Consider the following 20,986-nt stretch of genomic DNA (forward strand, 5'->3'; position numbering starts at 1 on the left):
GAGTTAGTTGTGCTCGGCCCTAAGATAAAGGCTTTTAAAGGCTTTTAACACAAAATTAAGCAGTTTTATTGTCCAAAATAAAATCCAGATTGGCCCTTTAAATATGACTCCAGATGAAAATGTAATTATCATTTTTAAATAAAGTTGTTCGCATAGCTCCGCTTGGCATGTCATTATATAAACATAAAATGTGTCTATTTCATGTTTCGATAGAATTTAATTGGCCGTTTAGATACTGCTTTTTTCAATTTTTATACAACTAAGTGCCATTACATAAAATTTCATGAGATATATTAAATATAATATGATTTATTATATAAAAACATGAACAGTATATTTGTAATTATCAAGCTTCAAAGAACAAAGATACAATTACTGAGTTCGCTCCGCTTTGAACTTGACTGTTTTTCATTTCTTACATCTCTTTGTTGGAAATACTGTGTGAACATATGAAACTGCAACAACGAATGTAACAAACTCTTTTGATGACATTCAACTTTGCGTTGTGTTTTTTTCTCTACATAATTGCTTGAAAGTGTCACCAAATATGCTGTCCTCGATGCGCTCGACGAGACTTTGGTTTAGCTGAGCCCCAACCCACCCCTTTTGAAAAATCATAACAAGGAAGGCCGCGGGCTTTTTTCCGTACATCATACCAATGTTGTAACTCTAGGTCGTTGCTTAAGAACATGCATCCTTTACGGCTCGAATATTTCTTGCACTTTGTTGGGCGGAGAGGGTGGGGCGTAAATCGAATATATATATAATTATAGACAGATAGCGTAAGTTGAATATGCGAAGAGTGTGTGTGAATTATGGAGAAAGGGGAATGTTTGGTGTTAGGAATTAATAAGACGCTGGCTCGCTAATCAGGAGCTCTCGTGTTCGCTCGCGTTGTTGGCCGAGGCGGTTCTTCCGGATTTTCCTGCCTGGTCGGTTACCCTTTGTCAGCGGTGCAGAACGAAAGATGCAAAAAAGCGAGGTCCCGTGGATCTAAAAGAACCCCTTACAGTCGGAATTCGCAATAAGAGTAGTCCATAGTGCTGCTGTCCTTGATAAAATACTCTGATGGCAAACTGTATTAGCCCAGTAGATACAGATAAGGACGTTAAAGCCCATTTCATACCATTTCATTTTAAAAAAATGTCGTTTCATGCTTATTTAGTTCATAACTGCATAACTGAATGCATCATAATGGCATATCCATGCAATTAATCCTTCCTTCAACTACCACCCTGAGATGACTAAGATTTGGCGTGACTTAGTCAAATTTACGTTCCAGAATATCACATTTTATGGTATTCTCGAACAATGATTAACTCAATGATTAGGCTAATCAAAGTTTATAAAAATCTTAATTTAAAATTCAGTCAGCTTTCCAGAATATGACAGGTCCGAAAATCGGAGATTAAATCTATGATTAGCGCTAATCTACTTTGGGAAATATGGGCCTAAATCCAAATCCAAGATCTACCGCCATTTTAACGGCATTATATATTTTAGTAGTGTTTGAGTAAACTCTGTTTTTACAATATGCAGATGGTCACCTGTATGATTATGTAATGAGCTGTCATTGATAAGCTACAAATATGCATAATAATTTTCTAATAATGTTTCTAATACAGTCTCATTGTTTAAAATGTTATTAGTCAGTACACCTGTGTAGAACATAAATGTGTGTATATTCGATCAGTTTTCATTAGTAGAAAGATATTTAATAATCGATGACGACTAGGCTTTTTTATGTTACCAGAAATAAGAAATATTGGTTCCGTTGTATTGATGGTGTTTGTATTATTATTATTAGTTTTTATACCACTACTTAGTATGTAATTGTTTGCCACCGAATTTATATAACACGTATTTTGTCTACATGAGGTCTTCCTTGAATACCATTAAAACTAAAGCTCTCCGGTGGCGCTGTATTAAATTAAAACGATTATATCCTAGTCCGAAGATTTGCAGGTCGTTAAGAGCATTTGGGCCTTTTTGAAAATCTAATCATAATTTTATTTTTTCAAAAGAGCCCTTAGTGGCTCATTGAGTAAGGCGCTGCCTCGCCAACCAGTAGGATCGCTACCGGTATTGCCCGAGACAGTTTCGCGTGGTTTCCTCATGTCCCTGGTGCAGATTGGAGGGTCTGGCAAGATACAATGTTCAGTCGTTCAGATGGTACAAAAATTACGGTCTCGTGTACACATTGCCGTGCAACAAAAGGAACCCTTGGCAGTTTTAATTCGTAATACGAATAGGCCGTCAATTTCTATCCGGTTTTAAAAAAAAACGTTTAAATATATCGCCGTTACACCATAATGATGGTTGAGTTTGAATTTCGTAAAAGTGGGATCGAAACTGCCCGACAGAATGGCCGCTCGCTCCTTGTACGCAAATAGTGTAAAAGTATGTAATACCAAGGTTGTGGCCCCTCTAGAGGTTAACATTTTTATCTGATTTTGATGAAACGTAAAATATGTATACATGTATATCCTGAAGATCTAGGTTCCTGTAGATTCACGCATTTCGGACCGTAACTTCACGGATTATGCCCCCCCCCCCCGCCCATCACGATTCGTACAAAAAAATCGTTTCTGTCCATCTCTTGCATAATGTGGATGTATCTTGCATGGCAACCACTTGTTTAAAAAAAATGTCAAACTTTGAAATCGGGTAAAATGTAGATGGTAAATAATTAACTAAGCTATGTAGTACTCATTCTGAAAGTTTTACCACAATCGATCTGTAAACATAGGTTATGTGCAATTTGTTTTTAAAAAAACAGGAAATTTTGCTTGCTGAAATGTTTTTGCTATATAACATATGGACATTTTGACAGATTTTAATAATCCCTTTTTTTCTTGAAGATTCTTGAAACAAAACACAGGACAACAAAACATATTAATCTACTAGATGTTGAATATAATGTATAAGTGTATGATTGGTTGTATAAAAACTACGAAACCTGTTATGAGAACAGGCCCCGAGTTCACGAAGCATTCTCAGACTTAAGTTAAGAATTTACTCAAAATTGTTCTTCTTATTTTAACCAAAATATAGCCCTTTATAAAACTTCTGTTGTTTAATGTAGCAAATACACCAATAAGAAACTATGTGCAAATTTTTGTGTTTCTGGATCAAAAATATTTCTCATAAACAGTGATTGAAAGTTGAGTAAATTCTTAACTAAAGTCTGAGAATGTTTTGTGAACTCGGGGCCAGGTCTTGCTATTATTATTATTAGGGTTTCACACTGCGTAGCTTGTGTGAAACACTATTGTTTTTGTTAAAATTATTATTAGGGTTTCACACTGCGTAGCTTGTGTGAAACACTATTGTTTTTGTTAAAATTATTATTCTTATTAGGGTTTCACACTGCGAAGCTTGTGTGAAACACTATTGTTTTTGTTAAAATTATTATTCTTATTATTATTATTATTCTTCTTTTGTTTTGAGTAGATCTCAGCAACTACTTGTCGCATCGTTACGATTTCTTCGGTTTTACTGGGAAAGTGGGTGTGACTTAGAGGATAAAGCTATTTTGAACGTTCTGCGACAATGCGAAATGTCCGAAATCACCGAAGTTATCGTTTTTACAAATATTGCGGTAATTTTAACAATAATCATGGGATTTTAACTTTCGATACATTTTGGCATAGCTGGAGACAGGGCACATAGCTGCGCTACTTTCGATTTTTGATTTTCAGCAAAAATTCGAAGATATTAGGCGCCAAATTTCGGAAATTTAAAATTTTACAAAAAACTTTTTTATTGATGAATATTTTTTACTCGTGTTGTGCACAGAATTAAAGAGTCATCTGACTTGCGCAAAAATGTTAAAATTTTTTGTCTCAGTAATTTTCCTTGGCCTCCATTGGCTAATTCAGTTTTTCAGTCCTAGCTTAATTTTTTATTGTTCGATTTGTATAAAACAAAGTTCATATGCTTCGTTGTCTCAATTGTCATTTTTTTTATTACCAAAAGTGTTATCTGTCGGCACCGGAAGTGGCATAATTTTACCAAAAACTACATTATTATTATTCTTCTTTTGTTTTGAGTAGATCTCAGCAACTGATTGTCGGATCGTTACGATTTCTTCAGTTTTACTGAAAAAGTGGGTGTGACTTAGAGGATAAAGCTATTTTGAACGTTCTGCGACAATGCGAAATGTCCGAAATCACCGAAGCTATCGTTTTTAGAAATATTGCAGTAATTTTAACAATAATCATTGGATTTTAACTTTCGATGCATTTTGGCATAGCCGGAGACGGGGCACATAGCTACGCTACTTTTGATTTTTGATTTTCGGCAAATCTTCGCAGATATTAGGCGCTAAATTTAGAAAATTTAAATTTTTACAAAAAACTTTTTTATTTATGAATATTTTTTAGTCGTGTTTTACACAAATATAACGAGTCCTCTGACTTGGGCAAAAATGTGAAAAATTTTTGTCTCGGTAATTTTCCTTGGCCCCAATTGGCTAATTCAGTTTTTCAGTCCTAGATTAATTATTTATTGTTCGATTTGTATAAAACAAAGTTCATATGCTCCGTTGTCTCAATTGTCATTTTTTTTGTTACCAATAGTGTTATCTGTCGGCACCGGAAGTGGCGTAAATTGACAAAAAACTACAATTTTGACAGTTAGGTACCATTTTTCGAAAGCAAATATTATTTTTTTCAAATCTGGTATAACTGAAATTGTGCGCCTTTTAAAGGCGCACAAAATGTTGGGACCATGTTTTTTAATTTCGATTCCGTTTTCGGGCTATTTCGATTAAAAGGTGAAAAAAGGTGTAAAATTAAGCTATTTACAACCCATCCAGCGTTTTCATATTTTAAAATATTACTTCGTAACTTTCATAAACTCGTAGCAATAATCTATACGGAGAGAATGTATGTGAAAATTAATTTGTAATATGCGCAGTTGCCGAGAAATGGGCAATTTTGCATGAGTCACTTTTTACGCTAGTTTGCCTGTAAAAGAGTCAATTATTATTCGATTTTCATAAAAGTGACACCATTTGATGTGTAATGTCAATTTTAACTAGGTCAAACCAATTTAACATTTTCAATATCACCGGAAATGACGTAATTTGGGCAAAAATTGTATTTATAGCCTTCGAAACCAGTAATTTATTCAAATGAGTCATATTTGTTATTTGTTTAAAATTTTGATATTTGATTCAAATGAACTAATACAATGAACCCTTACGATCATATAGATATCACAAAATGGTTTCTAACTTGTTCAGTTGCGGAGAAATAGGCAATTTTCAACAGGTCACTTTTTAAGGTTTTTTGTCAATAAAAGTGTCAATTATTATTCGATTTTCATGAAATTTTCATTGTGTGATACCTAATGCCATTTACGATTTCATACAAGTAATTTAAGATTTTCATTATCACCGGAAGTAACGTCATTTTGGCAAAAACTGTATTTTTAGCCTTCAAAACAGATATTTTATTCAAATGAATCAGATTTGTAATGTTTTTAAAATTATGATATTTGATTCCAATCAACAAATAGAATGAACTCATTCGATCATACAGATACCTCAAAATGGTTTCTAACTTGTACGGTTGCAGAGAAATAGGCGATTTTCTACAAGTCATTTTTCAAGGTTTTTGGTCTATAAAGGTGGCAACTATTATAGGATTTACATAAAATTTTCACCATGTGATGATGCTATTTCTGATTTCATAAACCAATTTAACATTTTCATTATCACCGGAAGTAATGTAATTTTGGTACCGGAAGTGACATAAGTTCAAGGGTAACGTGGCACCGGTGAAACCCGTCATTACTGCTTCGCAGTTCTAGTTCTTATTATTATTATTCTTCTTTTGTTTTGAGTAGATCTCAGCAACTGATTGTCGGATCGTTACGATTTCTTCGGTTTTATCGGAAAAGTGGGTGTGACTTAGAGGATAAAGCTATTTTGAACGTTCTGCGACAATGCGAAATGTCCGAAATCACCGAAGCTATCGTTTTTAGAAATATTGCAGTAATTTTAACAATAATCATTGGATTTTAACTTTCGATGTATTTTGGCATAGCCGGAGACGGGGCACATAGCTACGCTACTTTTGATTTTTGATTTTCGGCAAATCTTCGCAGATATTAGGCGCTAAATTTAGAAAATTTAAATTTTTACAAAAAACTTTTTTATTTATGAATATTTTTTAATCGTGTTTTACACAAATATAACGAGTCTCGGTAATTTTCCTTGGCCCCCATTGGCTAATTCAGTTTTTCAGTCCTAGATTAATTATTTATTGTTCGATTTGTATAAAACAAAGTTCATATGCCCCGTTGTCTCAATTGTCATTTTTTTTGTTACCAATAGTGTTATCTGTCGGCACCGGAAGTGGCGTAAATTGACAAAAAACTACAATTTTGACAGTTAGGTACCATTTTTCGAAAGCAAATATTATTTTTTTCAAATCTGGTATAACTGAAATTGTGCGCCTTTTAAAGGCGCACAAAATGTTGGGACCATGTTTTTTAATTTCGATTCCGTTTTCGGGCTATTTCGATTAAAAGGTGAAAAAAGGTGTAAAATTAAGCTATTTACAACCCATCCAGCGTTTTCATATTTTAAAATATTACTTCGTAACTTTCATAAACTCGTAGCAATAATCTATACGGAGAGAATGTATGTGAAAATTAATTTGTAATATGCGCAGTTGCCGAGAAATGGGCAATTTTGCATGAGTCACTTTTTACGCTAGTTTGCCTGTAAAAGAGTCAATTATTATTCGATTTTCATAAAAGTGACACCATTTGATGTGTAATGTCAATTTTAACTAGGTCAAACCAATTTAACATTTTCAATATCACCGGAAATGACGTAATTTGGGCAAAAATTGTATTTATAGCCTTCGAAACCAGTAATTTATTCAAATGAGTCATATTTGTTATTTGTTTAAAATTTTGATATTTGATTCAAATCAACTAATACAATGAACCCTTACGATCATATAGATATCACAAAATGGTTTCTAACTTGTTCAGTTGCGGAGAAATAGGCAATTTTCAACAGGTCACTTTTTAAGGTTTTTTTGTCAATAAAAGTGTCAATTATTATTCGATTTTCATGAAATTTTCACTGTGTGATACATAATGCCATTTACGATTTCATACAAGTAATTTAAGATTTTCATTATCACCGGAAGTAACGTCATTTTGGCAAAAACTGTATTTTTAGCCTTCAAAACAGATATTTTATTCAAATGAATCAGATTTGTAATGTTTTTAAAATTATGATATTTGATTCCAATCAACAAATAGAATGAACTCATTCGATCATACAGATACCTCAAAATGGTTTCTAACTTGTACGGTTGCAGAGAAATAGGCGATTTTCTACAAGTCATTTTTCAAGGTTTTTGGTCTATAAAGGTGGCAATTATTATAGGATTTACATAAAATTTTCAACATGTGATGATGCTATTTCTGATTTCATAAACCAATTTAACATTTTCATTATCACCGGAAGTAATGTAATTTTGACAGGATCACTGACATGAAGCAAATGAATTGGTTGCTGGATTTGGTTGTTTCTGTGTCCATTTTATTTCATGTGTGCAATGCTTATGTGGAAACCTGTTTAACGGTTTCATTGGTACCGGAAGTGACATAAGTTCAAGGGTAACGTGGCACCGGTGAAACCCGTCATTACTGCTTCGCAGTTCTAGTTATAACTATTATTATATTATTATTAAGCTGTGAATGAGGAGTAGTCGATCAGTGGCATAATGCTTGTTCTAAACCGTGAAAAGAAGACAAACTAATTCTTTTTAAATTAGAAATGACAGAAAAATGACCATATGAATCGATGTCGAGAGTTCGTCATGCTGTGTAGTAAAGACATATTGTAAAGTAACGACATTGTCTCTGAAACGTCGAATGTGAACTGTCCATTACAATTTTATTTTATGTTTACAAGCACTGTACTACTGTCAAGCGATTTGACATCAATTAGACATTTAGAAGAGAAAGAACTCAACCGACATGTTTCAATGTATGTGTTTTTAACAACCATCTATCGTGACTTCACTACTAGACTAGTAAATATAATATGCTTAAAGCCATGAAAGTTATGTGTTTTAGTAACATTTCCGATTTATCACTTGGAATCTTTAAGACAAAAACATAAATCATCATTGGGTGCTAATTGACTCAACAATATGGCTGTTTCATGGATTCAATCGGATTAAAAAAAAGATCAAGCAGACAACTTTACCTAATAATTATAGATGGCCCTGATTGTTAAAGTTAAAATTTCATATTTTTAAGTTATATTTTTAAAATGTATTAAAATAAAGCCCTAAAATAGATGGTATCTATAAACAGTCCTACCCTGTTAAAGAATAATCCTATTGATCCTAAATTCACTATTGCCAGTTGAGAAATTGGCAAAAATATCATTTTCAACTTCAAATTCAAACGTTTGAAGATAACTATTCCATGGTGGGGAATAGGAAAACAAGGGAGATAATTGGGAGGTAATTGTGTTATTATTTCCGGTGTGAAGATTTGTAAGTGTGAGAAAAATAACCTACGATCCTATAATTGTGAGTTGACAACGTATTGAGCAAAAGACATAGAAATAATTATGTTTTGACTTTCTTAGAAAATATGAAATTGTAACTTTAATCGTGTGTAAATATTGAACGGAATTAGACCATTTTTTGTAGTGGTACCTTTGCACGGGATTCAAATTCACTCAAATGTAGATCAGTGGCCTTAAATGCGGGTGTTCGAGGGGAACAGAAAAGTAGGGTGTTATAAACCCCATTTCAATTTGTTTCATTTCATGTTTTGCCAGAAATTATTGTAGTTTGAAACCAAAATGTTATAAAATGCTACAGTTATCAGGTTAAAAGACCAGTCGGTTATGCAGTAGACTTGCGACCGAATAATAATAGTTTTTTTATACGCCCACATGGAAATGTGGACGTATATTGCCGTTGCCCCCGTCCGTCCGTCGTCCACACTTTCTTGCGAACGCTCTAACGCCAAAAGTGATCATCTAATTGTTTTAAAATTGATATATGTTGTTTACATTAGTGAGATGAAGACTCCTATCTAATTTCAATAATTTCCGTTTATTACTTCAAGAGTTATGGCCCCTGTTTCACTTTGTTGCATCTAGTGAACGCTCTAACATCAAAAGTTATGTGCCAATCTGTATGGAATTTATATGTGTTCTGTGTCATTTAAATTGGTAGACGAATCCTGTTGAATTTCAGCAATTTCACTTTGTTGAACTTTGTGAACGCTCTAACGCCAAAAGTATCCTCCGATCTTTCTGAAATATATATGCATTATTTGAATTAGTGAAACGCAGAAGCCTATGGAATTTCAGTAATTTCCGTTAATAACTTCTAGATTTATGACCCTTGTTTCACTTTGTTGCACCTTGTGAACGCTCTAACATCAAAAGTTATCTGTCAATCTGTATGAAATGTACATGCACTATTTAAATTAGTGAAACGAAGAAGCCTATTGAATTTTAGCAATTTACGTTAATTACTTCTCGACTTATGGCCCTGGTTTCACTTTGTTGAACCTTGTTAATGCTCGATTAATGAAAGTTGTCATCCAATATGTATGAAATTTATATCCATCATTTTAATTTGTGAAACGGAGGTCTATAAAATTTCAGCAATTTCCGTCAATGACTTCTAGAGTTATGGCTCTTGTTTTACTTTGTGAACCTTGTCAACATTCGAATGACCCTTGACCAAAACCAGGATCAGTGTACATAATTTTGGCCGATAACCCGACACCACGACAACCCGACATCAAAATGTTAAAATGTCGTAATGTCGGGTTGTCGGGTTGTCGGGTTGTTGTGGTGTCGGGTTAAAATTGTCGTGATTTTCGGTTTGTTCGGTTGTCGCCTTATGACGGGCGACACCACAAAATCACGACATGATACATACCAATCAGCCAACATAATAGGTGACAAAAAAACCAGGAAGAAACTGTTGCAGAAAAGAAGTTCTTTCTCATATATTTAACTTTCTTTTTTTTAATTTTTCAGAAATGTGCTGATTATGAAGTATCCGATAAATCGTTGTACCCAACGTTTGCTCGAACATATCCACCGGCTTCTCAAGTTACAAAATCTATTATATCTTTATTAAAACATTTTAATTGGAGAAAATATACTCTTATTGTTGGCTCCTCTCACAAGGAAACTACCACAGCAGAGAAATTAATTCAGTTATCAGAAATGTATAATATAACTATCAATGATCGTAAGACGTTTGATGAACCTCACATCGCTTTAACAACTGGAAACCCCTTCCCCGGTATTGTTGAAGAAACGTATGTTGGAACAAGAGGTAGGTAACATTAAAACCAATTTAAAACCAGAAAACAAATCGTATAGATTTTTCATAATCAAATAAAAATTTATCTTAGCGACCACGTATCCAATAACTGCCGTCAGTCTGATATCGTTAAAATAATAATATATTACAAAACAATTACAGCCACTGATTTTCATTCGAGTAATTCGGATTTCCGAGCAATGGTAAATCTGTAAAAGGAATAAAAGTCCAAAATTAGAATCTAATTAAGGTCATCAGAGCAAATAACCCATGACAGGTTTGAATATTTTTAGTAAAGTCGTTCGAGTAATTATATCAGAAGACAAAAAAGTGAACCGCTTGGGCAAGTTATACAAATAGAACACTTTGATCAACTATTGGCTTCCACTGCGCCAGGCTAACAGTCCGAAACAGTTTTCATGGTACTGTCATTATTCAAGAATTTTATTTGAACGTTTAGACACAGATACAGATAAAGTCTGTTTTCAGATTTATTTATGCTATACGTCAAGATATGTATACTCTATTCCGTTCCATTGATTGCTTTCTAATTCGCTTTCCTATTAAAAGAACATATGACGTATTGAAGAACTCATTAATTGGATGCATGACTGGCTGCATTCAATCGCAATTATTAGTATTGACAGTAGTGCCAATTTAAATACCGTAATGTGTTAATCACATGTGCATTCCCATGACAATATAGATATGTTACGGATTTGGTATATTGAGCTGTCATTCATCAAAAACAAGAATTGCTAACCATTTTAAACTAATCTTAGATTTGTGTCATTCGAAGGAATTATTTTTTTTCTCGTATTATATTTAGTATCGATTATGAGAATCTGTCATTGTTTTTACATGATGTCAATATCATGTTTGCTTGTATTATTCTTTAGGATTTATTTCTCACATTTATATTTGAATTTGGTTGAATTAAACGATTTATAGTATTCCTTCGACAAGTCTTGACCAGAACAGAAAATAAATATACTAGCGTACAGTTTTCGGCTACAATGACAGAAAAAAAAGTATAAGTATATAATGGGAACAATTTCCGTATAATCGAGGTTTAAATATTGAAAGTTGGGGATCTTGCGAACTATGTTCTTAAAACTGTTGAGCGTCAAATAGTGGCATATAGAAACACCACTCCGCTGACGTTACCTAGTAATGAATTCGCTAAGATATCAACGTCTGGTTCACTGGTTGACGCTTACGAATTATTAGGCAATTCGAGTCTGTAAACTGACTTTCCCCGGTAATAGCAAATTACTAGGTAAGTGTAATAGTTCCCTGAAATATTTTGTTAACAAGGGCCATTGATTTTTTTCGCAAAGATATTTTTTGTTTCACCCCGGCATGGTCATTTTGGCGTTACAATGGTATATTTACTTGTTTTTCGCCACACAGATCATACGAAATTAATCTTGCTTTTCTACATAGTAAGCCTGCGTGTACTAAGATGATTGGGGGTTGGATAGGAAGTGTTGTACGACCTTTAACGCATTTGGCTGTATGACGATCTCATAGGACGGACAAAAAGTAACCGTTTCTTTCGTTCCAGCTTCCTTGACATCACGGGTAATTTGAGTGATGGTTCGAATCTTTAACGTCTCTTGGCACAGTGCTGTGTCTCTTGGAACTACGTTATTGTCTCTAGGTACAGTGTAGGTAACCATTATGATGATAAGAGTTCATTCCCACATGTTTCGTCTGCTTCACATCTAAAATGACAACAAAATGAAAAACATAAAGAGTGAATGCAATTTATAAGAAGTTTATGGATAAAATGGACATCCGAATATATACTAAAACAACAGATTTCTCGTCTCAGGGAACGGGGCTGGTCTGAGAAAAGTGCCCACACTTACCGACATATGACAGTTGTCGTTTCTGATAAGGGCATCTATTCATGGTACACACATCATCTTCAATGGCTGACTTCTTTGATGCCCCACAGTTACAATGCCTCTACGATATTACACTATCTGGTGTCAATGGTAACGAAGTTAGCCGAATGATCGGATTCAGTACCATCGTCTCCAGATACTCGCTTATATATGTATGCGCCGAACAGTAGGAAGTTAAACCCCATATCATTTCTTTTCTGCATCTATGCACGGCGAATGTACTGTGTCCGGACACCCGGTGTTGGTGGTCAGTCTCATTGTGACCTGTTACACTTTTTGGTTGTATGAGTGAAGTGAGAAACACCTTATTTCTTCCTCCACAAAGGGTGTGGGTTCTGGACCTTCTCCAAGTGCTTTTAAGCTTTTATAAATACTCTCAATGCGTTTTCTTGTTTTGGACGACACCCAGTTAGGTTGTATCACAACCTGTATGTTCATGCAGATTTACAAATAGCAGCAGATTTGCCCCCCCCCCCCCGGATATTGGTAGATCTTTTGCAAGTTGATAAAATGACGTACACTACCGTGACCCATGGTCAAGCGATCTCGGTGTATATGGATTCATAGTACATCAGTATCTTGTATAAATAATGTATACTTGTTTTCCGTCCTTGTAGTCCTCGATTGCATGATAGATTAGAAGCGTGCCGTATTCTTACCGACTACTCACATTCAGTTTATCTGGATCATTATAGTTTGTTAGCACACCTCAGTGTGTGACTGCCATCAGCTCTAGCTGTATCTACTTTTATCTAACCTTTCTGGCTAAATATATGATAAGGGATGCCTTAGTTTCACTATTACTCGGAAAATCGTCTGCACCAACAATAGGTGACGAGTTCTGGGTTTCCTATTCTTTATGTCACCATTTCCTAGTCAAAGTAGATATTAAAATATCAATATGAGGCAATCGCAGGCAGTAAACTTTCTGATAACGTAATCTACGAATACACTTTCCAATTGCTGACATTTTACTACAGCTAAAATTGCGTTCACAGCAGTCATTCGGTGAATGAGAATGTACGATTTGGGATCGATTACGGGGAGTGTTTGTGTGGCACCCACGTATACCTCCAGTTTCTATCAATATATAGCTATACTTTGTCATTTATAGGACATTCAACCCAATTTCGTTTATCCATTGATTTACACGGTAAAGAGACAGAATTAAGGAATCTCAGTGGACTCTTGTCGGCATTTTGTTTCTTTTTATGACCACATTGCCGTTTGTTTTGTTCATTATCCGCCTATAGAATAAATGAGTTTGTTTTATCTGAATGATTTAATTACACGTTTTAAGATTTTATTTCCTATGTGTAAAATTTAATTTTTTTTAGAAATACAGACAACAAGAATCTGGTATATTTTACTGCTCCTTTGTGGATAAGGTTTTAAAATTACACAAGAACTACATTAGAACTGTTCATTACACGTTGTCAATAATTTCATTTTGGGTGGTTGTAATTATTTTTTCAGTGGAGTGTATTAAAGAGTGGTTGTGTTATAATGTAAAGTGCGTACTGTCGTTGATTCCGAACATATTACACCGATCGGGCGCTTTTCATCCCAGATTCACATTTGATCCGCTCAACAGAGCATGATATTAATTATGTATGACAAAAGAAACTATGACATAGAAATTAATTTAATACGGTTTCTTTATAGATCAGATGTTAATCACGAATAGCGAATTACTCGTTAAGTGGTATTCAATGTCTGAATTTTATATTTAGTTTCGATTCGTCTACATGCTTAAGCTCATATTTTCGAAAGTGGATTAGGGTTAATCATAGATTTAATCTCCAATTTTCTGACCTGTCCTATTCTGGAAAACTGACTAAATTTTAAACTAAGATTTTTATAAACTTTGATTAGCCTAATCATTGAGTTAATCATTGTTCGAGAATACCATAAAATGTGATATTCTGGAACGTTGACTTGTACTAATCTTTGACTAAATCACCCCAATATTTAGTCATCTCGGGGGGTAGTTTGGCACTAGAAAGCATTCTTGCATTCTGTTGATGCTAAGATAACAACATCAATGTTGATTTAAATGTAGAAGATATTGAGTTAGCGACTTGAAATTGTTGTGCTGGTAACCACAGGAACAGTTATTACACGAAGACAAATGAAATGAAATGGGGTTTAACGTCCTACAGTTTTGTTTCGACTGGGCTAATAAAGACGGCATACGCCACAAAGTGTGCTATGAGGGAAATTTTGCCCGGGCAGCGGCACTATAGCCTACTCTTATATCTTTTACCTGCAAACCACTGGCAATGGGGAAACCACGTCGGAAACCACGATGAACTTTCTCGGCCAATGCAGGGGTCGAACACGGGTCCTCCAGGCTAGCGAGCCAGGGTCTTTGATCTGTATGTAAATTTATACATCATAGGAAACCATATTATGTCAGACATTAATAACATAATAGTTCTAGGCAAATATGGACTTAACAGTACACAGATCGTGGGAGAAATAAACATGGCCAATAATCCTGAAAATGATCTATTATTTAAAAGGGTTACTTATACAACTAGGCGTCGAGTTCACAAAGCATTCTCAGACTTTACCCAACTTTCAATCACTGTTTATGAGAAATATCTTTGATCCAGAAACAGCAAACTTTGCACACAGTTTCTTATTGATATATCTAATACATTAAAACAACAAAAGTTTTATAAAGGGCTATATTGTATTTCAAATAAGGCGAATAATTTTGAGTAAATTCTTAACTTAAAGTAGCTAAGTCTCTAACTCAATATCGTCCAAAATCTTCGACATTGAAAACACGAATTATTTGTCATTTTAAATCAACATTGAAGTTGTGATCTTACCAGGGAAAGATGGGCTTCTGATATCCAATATTTAAGACAAAATAAACATTTTACCATTGGTACACGAATCGTGTACCATAATGCGTTTCAGACCCATTCTAACAAGGGACTCGAAGAACGAGGCTAGACATTCAACGGTATATTCATGTCGGGAGAGTATGCGCAATAAATACTATGTAGACTAGAATAACCAGACGCTAGATATTTCATATGATAGAGACTTCTGACATATTTCGCCGAACATAACTGATTTGAAATCAGAGTAAAAATGGAAACGATTGAATGTAAATCAGTTTATATATATTCCTATTACATTATTATATGCGTTACGACCCATTTGCGTCAATTTCTAGGTTCAAAATATTAGCGATTTAGCTCCTTTAAGTCTGAGAATGCTTTGTGAACTCGGGGCAAGATCTAAAATACTGTGATGTGTCTCACATGTACAAGAATCAGATGATAAATAGGATACCGTTTGTATCGTTATAATAGCTTGTTGAATATAGTTTGTTGAATACACGAGTATGATACACAAGGCAGAATATGTATACTCTTACTGGAACACATAATACAACTATGCTATTTGAACGTCCTTGACACTTTTCCAGTTGATATCTGGTAGTCTAGATAGTAAGCATTGTCAATTATTCGTATAGCCCATTGGGACGTTACTATGTTGAACTTGGATTTCAGAAGCACGAGCTACGTGACAGACGGCATCCACGGGCTAATGACCACAAATTATTATCGGCCGAGGTATTTACATACAAACGTGCAATAGAAATATTTAGCTATGTGAAATTCGCAAATATACAAGAAGTGGTAACCTTTGTATTATAGAAATATACATCAAATCTTGCTATAATGTACAAATATTTCAAATATATCCAGTACAGAAACTGTATACATATTAATTGACCTTTATTGAACTCCTGGCCCCGAGACAGAAATTGATTATTTCAAATTGTAACATCATTGCAAGTGAAAGAACAAGACAAATACCTCTGCGTTCCAGATAAAACGATATTATTAAAGCAATTACATGTATATATCTTGACAATGAATGATTACTCTAACATACAATTATATTGATTAATAATTGAACAGAAGTCGAGAGATTGCCTGTTTAGCTGAATAAGCTCTATTATAAATTAATACCATTTGACAAAGCGTGATCTGCTTGTTTGATCCACGAAATTGAGAATGAGTGTAAAATTACTAGGCTCGACCGAACTTAATATAAAATGCATCATTGACATAATTGATTTTTTTATAGATATGTATATAGCTGATGTCGAGATTCCAACCCACGACCCTTAATGTGGAAGATGAAACGCTATCCATTCGATCCCGGGTTTTTTCCGTCGTGGTTTTCCCTTGTTTGTTGTACAGCGTCTAGTCGTTCGGATCGGACCAAAAACGGGAGGTTCAGTGTACACATTGGCGTACACGTAAAAGGACCCATGACATTTGGAATTTAATTATAGTTTGGGCCAAAATCCCCCATTAACACACTGCATGGCGTATGTCCGTCTTCATAAGCCCGGATAGAGCAGAAAAGTATGACGTTAATCCCCATTTCAGTCATTCGTACGACTCCCCTATGACCAGGTATCCGCAACATTAACCGATGTCCCTTACACGTAATGTAATTACAGGCACATATATACAATATATAACATTATTTCTCCTTCTGGCAGCTATGATATCATCAGTATAATTTAGAGACATGCATGTCCAGAGAGGTCACTGGTTCCGGGTTGGGTGCCACTTCTGCCAGATACAGCTCCTTCCACACTGAACACCGCAGGTTCGAATCCCGACAAGATGTATATCTACTTATCAAACGTAGAACCGGGACAAATAATCAGTGTAATATGTAATAGTGTGTATTATTTGAATGCAATAACTAATGTTTACGATATAGCATTATAGGTAGCGTGGGTGCATTGGGGCTGTACAGATGCATTCATCTTCTTTGAACGAAACCAAAATTAAGTGTAACAAAAATTAGTTCTTGGAGTATAATTCGTTTTTAAATATCTTTTCAGAGAAAGCTATATTTCTTATTTCTCAACAAATTAACCTTTTTATGCCTCTTATTAATTACTAAAATACACTGACAAAATAGCTTTTCACTCACTGGTGAATAAAGAGCAAATAAAGTAGAAATCTTACAACCATGAAGATCATTATGGAAGAATGGTTATTCAATCAGAACTCCGCAGCAAACTAATTCTCCACTAATCAAAAGAACTCTTGACTACTTTCAGTTTGTGTGGACTTCATTTCACAGCTATAGAAACACCTCTCGTTCAAAATCTTAATCTACACGAAAGACACGTATGAGTTTTTAAGTGGCTCAAATGCGTGTGCTTACTTGTCATTTGAAAGATTTCTGTTCTCGTTGATTCACTAATGAAACAAAAAATCGCACAATACCGTACAAGAAAGAGGATCCAATGAGAAAATCAATTACAGTTGAATATTTCAAATCTAAATTATGAGATAAGCGTGTATTGAAACTCGTCGATTTAAATAGAAGAGGTTTGTTGTTACCAACCATGTCGTTCACATTTACCAATAAACGCAGTAAGATAGAAATGTGTGTTGATAAATGATTTCATAACTTGAGCAGTTCAGTCGTCATCATTAAATTGAAATGAAATGGGGTTTAACGTATTACTTTTCTACACCGACTGCGCCAAAGAAGACGGGCGTACGCCATACAGGAACATTTCGAATACGAAAAGTGAGGGATTGGAAAGTAAAGATTAATATTATTTTTAAAGTCCGAACTCTATACTTGCTGAATTCTATTAAACAGTTTATATATTTCTATACAATGTACAAATTGTTATTATTTGCTGGACAATGTACATATGACACTATTTGCAAGACAGCTGTGTACACCTTTTCCAAAATCCGATTTTTTTTACAAAATATCTTAAAGAAACGACTTCACGATGCACCTTGTAACAAATTAACGACAGCTTTGGGAAGGATTCTATCGGCAACCATTCCAATCGGATCGATTCATACGCTCGAAGTGAATTATTATTACCCGTCTCTCACGCTTCAATGGATGATATATCATAGTTTGGTAACCTGGAGATATTGTGTCATAGGCTTTTAATATAGAATTCATGGAGATATTGTGTCATAGGCTTATAATATAGAATACCGGGATATATTGTGTCATAGGCTTATAATATAGAACACCTAGATATATTGTGTTATAGACTTATAATATAGAATATCGAGAGATATTAAACATACATGTAGTATGTGTTGTCTGAAGTACGATCCATATATTTTATAAATATTTTATAAGGTCGTTTAATCTTGTTATATGGGATTACGCCGCTGTATATGGAATTTTACGAGCCTACATTACATTTGATCATTATGAATATTTACAGCCAATGTCCCTTCGTTTTAAGAACAAATTTCTTATTACCTCAGAATATCAGCAGAAAATCCAGAGACGCGTAAAATATTTATAAATTTAGTGGTAATGGTAGATTAGAATAAGAATGTAGCTCAAGTTATTGTTGGTCTACTTGTTAGCGCTATGTAATGTCGTAATTTGGGCGAGGAAGTAGACCTACTTACAGTTTTTAACTAGACCCACTCTTAAGATGATGATAATGACTTGTGCATTGTAAGAATGGTATTATGTTGTATTTACTCATCGACATATCTTATACGTAAATGGCATAACAAAATGTTATCGGGGCCTTGCACCATACTAAATCATCCTAATTGGCCCGATCCCATCTCACAACATCATACTTTTTGAAGGTGAGCCTAGTGGTATACAGTACCAGGTAAAACGGAAAGAGCATTTGTCTGCGATATCACCCAAGGTGGAAGCGGACGTTAAATCTTAACGAACGAACGAACGAACGGAAAGAGCAAGTATAAACTTCTCCTGTATATATAACCCCTCCACCCCCCCCCCCCCCCAACTGGAAATTGAATTAAATATTGTATTGATTGCTACAGCTTTTATTTAAGTTAAGTGCCGTGAAAAGTGTCAATAATTGCAATGCTTCTTACATTAGTCTACTACATTGCTATAGTTTTAATTAAATCTGGTTATTCTTAGCATCAACTTATCTAACGCTAAGTATTTGGAGATTGGTCCATTTTTAGTCTACTGATAGCATTTAAATTCAATTGTTTATAAATCCATTATTGTCATTATATAACGACTGATTATAAACTATTACACCAATAAATTAATCAAACAGATGTTTTCGCCATTCAGTTTAAACGTTAACAAATCTCAGTAAAGTTTAATAGTGCCTGATATATGTCTATTTTTCAATACGTCTGCACTTTTACTCTGGCTCAATTTTGCATTTAAATATTGTGTTGGGATATTCGAACATTACTTTATCACTCTGTGCTGTCGCTTGCATATATGGCTAGTAAAAATAAATCGATGCTAGTAGACTGGCCTCGTGATACACTACTAATTTAATAGTTGTGTGTCTTTTTTTATCAGAGAGCGCAAGTCAAATCCTCGCAATGTAATTTTTATACGCCCACATTGAAATGTGGTCGTATATTGTCGTCGCCCCCGTCCGTCCGTCGGTCCGGCGATCCGGCGTCCACAATTGCTTGTGGACGCTCTAGATTCCTATTGATTTTCAACGATTTCCGATAATTACTGCCAAATTTATGGCCCTTAAGTTATCCGATTGGCTTCAGATTGATACACAGAGTTTAAGATCTTGAGACGAACAAGTATATTGATTTTCAATGAATTTTTATGACTTGAACAGTTAAATCTATGATATTAAAAGCTTTGCATACAAAACGTTAGCATGGGGCAGAACTTTATAAAAACCAAACAAATTCTAATAGTTTTCTGATAATTACTTCGTGAGTTGTTGCTCTTAATCAGATTTTAGTGTATTATAAATGTTTCATTATCGAAAAAAGTAAAAATATGCGACAACCCTTGTTGACTGCCCGGACGATTTAGTTGCTGTGAGCGTATGTTTCGTTGCCTGGCAACCTATCTTTATTATGGTTAAAATCTAAAACATGTCAGGTACAGTTGAATCACGACAGTGAAAATGAACTTTTTGCCACGACTTGCAACTACAGCGGGGGCTTGACTTCTATGACTTCTTAAAAAATAGCCAACGGCAGTATTTAACTAAATCTGAACTGTGAATCCAGGCACTGCGCAAAAGGAACCCGTCTTTTAAAAATATGAAACGGAAATAATACTCGCAAATTTTTGAATAATTGAATTTGGTATTTCATATGTCCATATTATAGAAAGATACAAGTTGTAAAAATAGTAAATATTTATTATAATATAATCTCTGATATTTGATTTTATAGAATGGAATATTTTATTATTTTATTAATGGTGATATGAAAGGTACACCAAATATCAGTTAGGGGGGGGGGGTGGATGGCCGAATTGTTAGCACGCGCGCGCTGTATCATACGGTCTGTCATTGAGTCAACTGGCGGGGTTTCGATTCCCCGGTTGTACGTGACAAGGAGTAGGATCGCCTGTCCAACCTCGTGGGTTTTCTCCGGGTCCTCCGGTTTCCTCCCACTGCTAAAGACCCCTACGAGCAAGCGAATGATTAAAATAAAATTGAACCATGTGTTAGTCCCGAAATGACCTAGTTTGTGTCGAGTGGACGTTAAACCCCATTTCTCTCTCTCTGTCTTTCTCTCTCTCCCTCTCTCTCTCTCTCTCTCTCAAATATCAGTTAAATCAACTATTTTACATAGGTTAACTAATTATATTGTGGAATTGTCTATATTTTTATGTGGATTTGTTATAAAATATAACTATATATATATTAATATTTCGAATATTAATTTTCATTATGAAATTATGGTTGAAGTGGTGCCA

At 34.6% G+C, this 20,986-nt stretch overlaps 1 protein-coding gene across 1 annotated transcript in view; it reads left to right on the forward strand.

Annotated features, from left to right (window-relative positions):
* Positions 1 to 20,986, forward strand: part of LOC126809843 (receptor-type guanylate cyclase Gyc76C) — an 83,769-nt gene that overhangs the window by 19,685 nt on the left and 43,098 nt on the right. Inside the window, exon 2 of the mRNA XM_050534656.2 lies at positions 10,049 to 10,352. Coding sequence (XP_050390613.1) covers positions 10,049 to 10,352 — 304 coding nt within the window. The remainder of the gene's footprint in view (positions 1 to 10,048; positions 10,353 to 20,986) is intronic.

The sequence above is a fragment of the Patella vulgata genome, chromosome 2 (assembly GCF_932274485.2).
Source record: "Patella vulgata chromosome 2, xgPatVulg1.2, whole genome shotgun sequence".
NCBI lineage: Eukaryota > Metazoa > Mollusca > Gastropoda > Patellidae > Patella > Patella vulgata.